At 32.5% G+C, this 9,884-nt stretch overlaps 1 protein-coding gene across 1 annotated transcript; it reads right to left on the minus strand.

The window, feature by feature from the left end:
• Positions 1 to 1,385: 1,385 nt before the first annotated feature.
• LOC112003393 (vicianin hydrolase) lies at positions 1,386 to 8,104 on the minus strand. The gene is made up of 13 exons (XM_065768500.1): positions 7,915 to 8,104; positions 7,729 to 7,798; positions 6,608 to 6,666; positions 5,265 to 5,340; positions 5,015 to 5,092; positions 4,372 to 4,459; positions 3,715 to 3,967; positions 3,404 to 3,519; positions 2,576 to 2,793; positions 2,455 to 2,486; positions 2,243 to 2,345; positions 2,053 to 2,161; positions 1,386 to 1,803 (listed from the first exon to the last, which is right to left on the minus strand). Exons 1-13 carry the CDS (start codon positions 8,068 to 8,070, stop codon positions 1,635 to 1,637), a joined length of 1,527 nt encoding a protein of 508 aa, XP_065624572.1. The 5' UTR covers positions 8,071 to 8,104; the 3' UTR covers positions 1,386 to 1,634.
• Between the last annotated feature and the right edge of the window lie 1,780 nt (positions 8,105 to 9,884).

The following is a 9,884-nucleotide window of genomic DNA, read 5'->3' on the forward strand; positions in this document are numbered from 1 at the left end:
GAGGTGCAGTCTTGAAAAAGATGATGGAGTCCCATCACCTTTTAGACTTCAGCTGATGTTACAAGCCTCAGGTACTGTTCACGTCAGGTAGAGAGTGACCAAAAGTCGATGGAACAGCCTCTAGTTCATTCTTAAGGACTTGGTTCTCTTGTTGTACTTCGGTCAAGGATGAACAAGGGCTGTTTTGCCTACTTTCAGTCCTCTGCCTCTTGTTGGGATTTCTTAAATTGGGCTTGTTCACTTGGGCTGGTTCCTTTGGGTCGAGTTGTGTGCATCCTACAAAATCAACAACACATGTTGCCATGGGTTTTTCTTCCTTATGGACTTTTATTAGTAAATATTCTTTGGGTTTTCATAGATACTTGCAATTGTAATATCTGAAACAATATGACAAGTTTTCAAAATACCTCTGAAAATAACTTTTACTATGATGGATTCCATTAAATAACGTTCATGGCTTCTAATAGTCGCATCATAATTTAAATGATAAGTTTGTGAGATCGAGTATTTTCCATGAGCGTTGAAGATATATTTTATGGATTTTGTGATGCAAGTGATGACCATGTGATTTATGGGTTATTATGTGAGAACATATTCTTCAAGATGACTCCCTATGAGCTTTTATAAAACAATTGTCATGGTTTTTTGCCATAGTAATACTTAAGCAATAATTATGCCATGATACTTTTCTCTTTGCCAAGTGTTAATAATCTCGGGTTTTTTTGATAAAATAGTGCCAATGGAGATTGGGCTTTTGATATTGCCAATGAAGATTAGACTTTTGAATTTGCCAATGAAAATTGGGCTTTGATGTTGCCAATGAAGATTGGGCTTCAAATATTGTCAATGAGGATTGGGCTTTTGGATAAATAAATTACCATAGATTTAAACCATGGACTTTGATTACGGATTTGAATTCTATTGATAAAATTATTCTGTCATGGATTTGAATCATGAGTTTTTCAAAAATTATCAAGCATAAGTATTCTTGGGTTTTAAATAGAATAGGATATGTGTATTTTGAAAATAAATAGATGGTAGTCAAATAAAATTATGTGTAAAAAAAAGTACCCTAACATTTGTCAATTATCCTCAAGCAAAAAAAAAAAAAAAAAAAAAATTACACAGTACTCGAGTTTGTACTGTAGAAAAAAAATTTTCTCTATTTTTTTTTTTTATAAAAGGTATTCGAGTCTGGTTGTGTTGCATGGTACTCAAGTTTACCAAGCTCGAGTACCACTTTATTTTTTTTAATCACCAATTTCCAGCTTAGCAGCCACAATGGAACTATAAAATAGAGTACTCAAGTTCACCACACTCAAGTACTAGAAAAAGTGCTAGATTACCATTTATTTCCGAAACAGTGGTTTTTTGCTAAAAATTTCAAAAAATTGTGGTATTTGGCAATTTTGGCCATAAAATGAGACATGAATAGGACTTTTCCTTATTTAGGTACATGTCTAAACATGACCGGGTTTGGACGAAGATTACATCTCCTTACATAAACAAACCTTTCTACTTAAGACATCACATACAAAACACAATAATCTCTCCAATAAACAGGACGAAGTTTGGAGAAAGAAAACATAGCTAGCTCTCCTTATTCTCACAGATCACACTGGCACAATGACGATTTATTTTAGGAGGAACGACTTGAACCAGTAAGCAGAGTATTTAAGGTGTCTTTTCAAGTTGTCCTTATAATCAATATAAGTAAGGCCAAATCGAGCTGTGAAACCAGCATCCCACTCAAAATCGTCCTGGAAAGACCACACGTAATATCCCTTCACTTTTACACCCTCCCTGCCAAAATCACACTATTAGCCTTCACTACAACAAAATGTATATTTAGTGAGAAAATTTTCTTCGCCTTTTTGATAAGCTTATTTTTATCATTTTATTTTGTTTATTGTGTATTATGTACAGTTATACCTTAGAAAAAAAGTGAAACTTTAAAAGGTTGTATAATTTATTTTAAGATGAAAATGAACTCATCCAAATGAATCCAAATCAAGTAAAAAATAACAGGACATTATTTTCATCGACACTCACTTGATAGCTTGTGAAATATATGATAAATGTCCATAATGGTATCTTATCCTCAAACTATCTTTGATGGCATCTTTAACTGGCAAGGAGCTATTACTTGCATCAGCCATTCCTGCAAAAAGAAGAGCACAATCAATTACACTAAAAATATTAGTTAAGACAATGCAAAAACATGAGGGAAAAGTTTTGTTACCATTCTCCGTTATGTACACTTCTGGATCGTTGTAATTCTTCTTTACATAGAGCAGAAGCTCTCGAAGGCCCTTAGGATAGATGAAAAGCCAGCTCAATGCAGTCTACAAAAAAATTTGCACTATATTCATTAGGTGAAAATAGCATACAAGCAACATGAAAAAGAAAATAACACACATGCACGAGTACACAGAGAGATAGAAGAATATGTACCGCTGTACCGATAGAAACCCCATTTTTTTCAGCTGTGGAGCAAAGAAAAATGTATTATAATCCTGGAATGGCAAAGAAAATGAAAAGGATATTATTATTGTTATTATCATTATTTGCTTACTAGTGAGAGTGGTTGTTCTATCTGTGTAATAAGTAACGTTGACACCGTTGGCTGAGGGAGCATTTTCTGCATAATTTGAAGTGTAATAGTTTATGCTAAGAAAATCAATGGACCCTTTTAGCAACTTGGATTGAGCTTCTGTGAATCTGGGTAGTCGTTCCTTTACTGCTGCTTTCATGCTCTGGGGATAGTCACCAAATGTGATTGGATGGGCAAACCTATACAAATAGTGGATGATATTTCAGTAATTTTCTTTTTCATTTGTAATAGTGTCAAATTATTGTGCTAATCGAAGTTTTTCATATATATACTACAATTTAGAAAATGAGTGATGTTATTATAAATTTTACCGTATAACTTTTACAATGTCAACAATAACAAAAAAAAGACTAATTCCGAAATTCATTTATTATGTTGTAATCATCTACCAATCACATTTATTTCTATGTTACTTGATAAAGATTGAATAGTAAAATTTGATAAATTTTTTAGACTGTTTTAACCTATGACGTCAGTTCTTGATAATAGCTCTTTATCATCAGACCAAGACACACTAGTCAGTTTTTGGTATAGATGAGAATTGAACCTTAGATCTTTTATTCAACTATCAGAGACTTTACCTGCTAGTTGAGCTAACTAGAACTCATTTTTCAGTACGTTCTGTGCTTGAGTTCAATTTGAGTAAAATTTGAAATATTTATAACAGTTTCCAACGAAAAAGATGAACAAATAGGGGAAAAAATGATGAGAAAAAAAAAAAAAGGTTTGATTTTAGGGATATTCATGTGCTCAAAGGGACCGAAAATTTATGTCACAATCAATACTCACCAACCAAACATGAAATCAAGAGCTCTGGAGGCTGCCTTTTTGCTGCTAGAAGACTGGTCTTTTGGTATAAACCAATGGGTCACAATTGTAATCCCAATTTCTCCCTTTTGATGTGGCTGCACTCATATTAAAGTCAGTCACAATTTTTCCAACATGACATAATCACTTTGTTAAATTAACATTACAAAGTTTATTAGTGAGAAATATGAATATTTTTTTCCATCAAAATGAAATATTATAATATAATCCTTTTTGTTTATTTCTCTTTGTATTTTTTTTTTTTCGAAATATATATATATATATATACAAACCTTGTATTTCTCCCTATACAACTTCACAGCATAGGCATGAGCAAGAAGCAAGTGATGGGCAACAATGTAGGGTTCAGTGGCTGAGTTACCAGCAGTACAATTTCCAGCATAGCTAGAACATCGCCCCGGTGCAAAAGTACCAGAGCTATGCCCATACATGGTCCATCCATTTGGTTCATTCATCGTAACCCAATGCTTAACTCGATCTCCAAATGTTTTGAAGCAAAAATTAACATAAGCCACATAATCCTCCCTATTGATAAAACCAGATGGTTATTAGTTATTCATATTGCACAAGCTTAATTATAAGAATTGCAATGCATCTATTTTGTCCCATTGTCTAGACTTACACAAGCAAGTGATGGGCAACAATGTAGGGTTCAGTGGCTGAGTTACCAGCAGTACAATTTCCAGCATAGCTAGAACATCGCCCCGGTGCAAAAGTACCAGAGCTATGCCCATACATGGTCCATCCATTTGGTTCATTCATCGTAACCCAATGCTTAACTCGATCTCCAAATGTTTTGAAGCAAAAATTAACATAAGCCACATAATCCTCCCTATTGATAAAACCAGATGGTTATTAGTTATTCATATTGCACAAGCTTAATTATAAGAATTGCAATGCATCTATTTTGTCCCATTGTCTAGACTTACACAATCTTGGGGCTTAAGAATGCACCATACTCCTCATCTAGTGCTTGGGGAGTATCAAAATGGAGCAAAGTCACAAAGGGTGTGATACCTGCCCGCAATGGGAATTCAAATTTAGAAATGGCATATAAGAAAAATGCTAACTGATACTCTTAAGACAATTGTTAATAATTCATTTAAAGAAAATTTTTATGGGAAAAAAAAAGTAATTAATATTTTGACAGTTTTTTTCATTTTTCATAAAAGTAATATCAAAACTTTCCTAAAATAGATTGTTAACTATTGCCCTAAAGGCACCCGTTAGCATGACCCATAATTAAAAATAGTAAAATAGTGAAATTTTCAATTTTTTTTTTTTTTAAATTCTTTCAAACCATTTTAATAAACCCATTGAAGGTCATAACAAATTATACCTTTTTATTCCTTTTTTTCCCCATTTTTGGCTAAGTGAATGAAGCAAATATATAATTTATTTTCCAATCCATTCCATTATTTTTAAATTCTAATAGAATTAAGAGTTCAGCTCATTTCGTGAAAGGAGAGGGCTTTGATTATACATTATTGTGTATAGCATACAGTTTGAGATGTATAGTAGCATTAGAAACATTGCATTAGCTGAAAATAAAAGAAAAGTTTTGAACTTCACCATTGGAGAGGAGCTCGTTGATGAGGTTGTTGTAGAAAGTCACAGCTTTTGGGTTCACTCCCCCACTTACTTTGCCCTCTGGAGACAAAAGCACATTATTCAATGCTATCATATGTCCCATTTGCAATACGACAAATATGATCTAAGTTTTTCCCAGATTTGTGATCACTGTCGGTGTCATGGACCCAACTGAAATATCAATAGCCAATGAATTTTGAACATTGAGATTGATCTAGTGTAAGGGTCTTACTTGGGAACAATCTGGACCATGAGATGGAGAATCTGAAGGAGTCCAAACCAATCTTTTTCACTAAATGTACGTCTTCCTGCAACATTTTTAGAAATTAATTGGAAAATAAAAATAAAAAATATTTTTTTATATTATTTCTTCATTTCTATTAAGATAGTAAGTTGTTATTAGAACAACTTTAATTTTTTTTAGAGGTATCTTTATTAGGTTTGTATGTTGGCTTAAAAAGGTCCAATTATATTACTCAGACCACACATGTCTAATTCTACCTCCAAATTTATTACATATACCCTGTAGAATTGAGATTACCATGAAGATGTAGCCGTCAAAATTTTCTTCCGTAAACATATGCCACTCAGCCAATTCATGTAAACTTTATGTTATCTCTCTCTACTCTATTTCTTCATATTTCCATTAACTCTCACAAATTTTACGTAGCAAGCACTAACACAATTTTTATTAGCACTACTACATGTCAACATATATACCACCTCAACACTTATAAAAAATATTTGTCTTTAAACTTATTGTAAAAAAAACAACAGATAAACACGTATAGATGGTCATTGGAGTTTTTGGGCATACCTTGTAACGATGATAGAAGTCTTGTGCCACATCTGCGTTGCTATAATCCGCAATTTTTGCTGTAGACCATTGTGAAAATTTCTCAAATCAAAACGGGAAAATTTTTATTGTGATCACATAAAGGTCCTTTAAATGGCTATGAGTTTAATTAATGTATCCAAATTCGGAAAAATAATGAAGTTATTTTGTTTCAAAACCATTTGTGGAAAGCGGGTGAGGAAGTTCACAAACTAAAGGAGTTGGGGTCTAGTGGCAGATTGATATCGAACACAAAAAAACTTGACCGGTGAACACCCTTAAATCTCTTCTACTTATATTCTCTTAGTATTTTGTTGGATATATATATATATATGAGTAGAAATCTCACATAAAAAAAAAAAAAAAAAAAAAAAAAAAAAAAAAAGGTCCAATTATATTACTCAGACCACACATGTCTAATTCTACCTCCAAATTTATTACATATACCCTGTAGAATTGAGATTACCATGAAGATGTAGCCGTCAAAATTTTCTTCTGTAAACATATGCCACTCAGCCAATTCATGTAAACTTTATGTTATCTCTCTCTACTCTATTTCTTCATATTTCCATTAACTCTCACAAATTTTACGTAGCAAGCACTAACAGAATTTTTATTAGCACTACTACATGTCAACATATATACCACCTCAACACTTATAAAAAATATTTGTCTTTAAACTTATTGTAAAAAACAACAGATAAACACGTATAGATGGTCATTGGAGTTTTTGGGCATACCTTGTAACGATGATAGAAGTCTTGTGCCACATCTGCGTTGCTATAATCCGCAATTTTTGCTGTAGACCATTGTGAAAATTTCTCAAATCAAAACGGGAAAATTTTTATTGTGATCACATAAAGGTCCTTTACATGGCTATGAGTTTAATTAATGTATCCAAATTCGGAAAAATAATGAAGTTATTTTGTTTCAAAACCATTTGTGGAAAGCGGGTGAGGAAGTTCACAAACTAAAGGAGTTGGGGTCTAGTGGCAGATTGATATCGAACACAAAAAAACTTGACCGGTGAACACCCTTAAATCTCTTCTACTTATATTCTCTTAGTATTTTGTTGGATATATATATATGAGTAGAAATCTCACATAAAAAAATAAAAATAAAAAAAAAATTTAAAAGACCAAATGAGTCAAAGAATTTATATAAATATAATTGGACACTAAACTAAGTTTCTGAATTTGGTAGTGCCTCCATGTGTTTGAGGCCTCATTTGGAGTCTCACAATGTGTTAATTCTTCAACAAGTATCATAGCAATAGCTAAAGTTTGAATGAAGGCGTATCATTAACATTATTTATGGCATTAATCACATTTATTGTTACATCATATTGTAAATTTTTAACAGGGGTAAATTACGATAATCTATTCTGAGATTTGAGATAATATCAAACACATACAATTTTTTTTAAATGACCAAACTAGTCCTAAACACTAACGCTGTTTGTAAACCAAACCCCGTTAGTTAATTTCATTTTCCCCTTTTCTTTTGCTCTCTCTCTTCTTCACAGAGACCAAACATCTCTCTCTCATTCTCAAGCTTAAGCTCATAGACTCAACAAAAGACCAAAAACCTCTGCCACTAAAATGGTTTCAAAGCCGGTTTACCCACAAACTCACGCTCTACGCTGCTGTTTAAAGACCAAATTGGTCATTTTGAAAAAGTTTTGGACGTGTTTGGTACTACTCCTAAACCTCAGGTAGGTTTTTATAATTTACCCTTTTAACAATTTTCTTAGCCAATACATGCAAGTAGCAAGTTACTAATAGTCTATGGAAAAGGATATATGGAGCCTATGGACCACTTTGATATTTCTGATTCAATTGAGAGAGAGAGAGAGAGAGACCTCGTTGTTTCCTGGTGAAAACATCCCAAATATTAAGTCCTTTACCGTCAGTGAATGCTGCTCCTTCGGACTGAGAAAAAAGAAGACCAAACAAACATTTTATGCTACCATGTGTACAGGCTTTAATTTTATGAGTTTCTCTACAACTCTTTAAGAGTAACAGACTAATCCCATTACAATATTTACCTGGTAAGCAGCTGAACCAGCTCCAAATATGAAACCAGTTGGGAAGATGGTGCGGTTAAAAGGAACAGAATAATGGGTTGGTGTTGCACCTTGTGTGCTATCAGACAAGGCAGCTAAGGCCAGGAGACATAGCAGAAATGGAGCTCGAGTTCCCATATGGCTAACTTAATTTGCTATTATGCTGAAAGCTATACCTCCAAGCCTTCTAGCTTTGGTTTCTATATATAGAAAAAACGGGTTACTGATATAGTTTATACGTAATATTAGTAAGAATAAAGATAAACTGTAGGATAGACCAGTCCCATACTATGGCCCATTGGATACCCTGGTACTCCGCTAGAAATTATTTCTATCATTTTGTAAGCAAAACAACACGCATGGTGAGACTAATCTGTAGAATAGAAGAGTAACATATTTTAGTCAATCAAATCAAAAATTCACTTACATCAAATTATATAAAATTGTGTAAAAATATATAATTGCAGCACTATTCATTTTACATTTAATTTTTTATTATTTCTTTCTGTTTCGTTAATGGCTAAAGTAGTGTCTAGACTGTCAAGTAAAATTTACTTAATTTTTCGTTACTTATAATCAAGAGTGATTTTGAGGGGACAAAAGTAAAAATAATTTTGAAATTTGGGAGTTTTATTAATTGAAACTTTGTATTATGTAGGATTTAGTTTAAACAGCTCCCAAACTATAGGTAGAATTAATGTAATTTTTTATAATAATAAAAAATCAATTGTTCATATATAGTTACACACAAATCCATTTAATATATATTTTTTTTTCTAAGTAAGAGTTGTTCTAACTTCTAAGAGAGGAGGAAAGAAAATTTGAATGAATGACCTGGATTTTTTTGAAGCATGACGTCTAGCTGTCCCTTAGAATTCTTGGCTACAATTCTTGACTTTTTTTTTTATTTTGGGAATATTCCAACAACCTTATTTTTCATATGGCAATCATTAACCTTGATCTCAAATCATTTCTTTGATGGATTCAGAAAAAATACAAATAAAAATCATCTCTTTGACGAATATTAAAAGTCCGTTTAGATAGAACTTATTTTGCTAAAACTAAAAACTGAAATACTATAGCAAAATAATTTTTAAATATGTGAATAGTACTGTGAGACCCATTTTTAATAAAAAATTGCTGAAAAATGATATTTGTGAGTCCGTGAACCATGGATGCATTGTTCATGGTTAGAAAGTCAACCTTTACGGCTACTGTTCATGAACAGTGCATAAACAGTAGCCGTAATAGACATCTTTGCTCCTGAAACACGTGAAAAAAAAAAAGAAAAAAAAAAAAGAAGAAGTAAACATGAAATGACTATACGCAACGCAAAAAGTGTTAAATCCAAACACATACTAAATGTTGACTAAATCTTCTGTCCTATAAAATTATTCGAAAAATAAAAAATATTAAAAATATCACAGTTAGAATTTATAATTTATGAAAAGATGCATCTGTTTTTTTTTTTTTTTTCTTTTCACTTCACTTTAAGAAGTAATGGAATAATCATAATTTTATTAACTTCTAAATAAATCTAGCAATATAGCCAATTTCATACCTATTCACAACATATTAAAATTGTGGACAATGAGTGGTAGACACCCTATTCATCACTCACGATCAACTATTTTAATAGAATCGAATTTGTCCGTAGGTCAAGACATATACCCAGCGCCCGCCCCCGGAAAGTGGCTCCATAATTGTACTTTGGGGAACTGTACTGGCTAATCTGGAAGTATATATTCTATGGCATATTCGATACTCAGGTTACTCTGCTAGAAATCATTTCTCTCACTGGGTGGGCAAAATAGTACGCATGGTTACACCAACAGAATGACGTGGCCTAGCCCTCCCAAAAACACCCAAAATAGAGTTAAAGATCATGTGCATTTTCTGGACAAATCTGCAGATTTTTTTTTTGACAAAAGTGGTAGAAATCTGCAGATTTT

Source organism: Quercus suber, unplaced genomic scaffold, assembly GCF_002906115.3.
Source record: "Quercus suber isolate HL8 unplaced genomic scaffold, Cork oak 2.0 scaffold_951, whole genome shotgun sequence".
Taxonomy (NCBI): domain Eukaryota; kingdom Viridiplantae; phylum Streptophyta; class Magnoliopsida; order Fagales; family Fagaceae; genus Quercus; species Quercus suber.

Excerpts from the sequence above, each read along its gene's own strand:
- LOC112003393 (XM_065768500.1), bottom strand. The coding sequence starts at position 8,070 with ATGGGAACTCGAGCTCCATTTCTGCTATGTCTCCTGGCCTTAGCTGCC. Across the intron at positions 2,794-3,403 it reads CTTGATTTCATGTTTGGTTG|GTTTGCCCATCCAATCACAT; the intron begins GTGAGTATTGAT and ends CTATTTGTATAG. Across the intron at positions 2,346-2,454 it reads GGGTTTCTATCGGTACAGCG|ACTGCATTGAGCTGGCTTTT; the intron begins GTACATATTCTT and ends ATTTTTTTGTAG.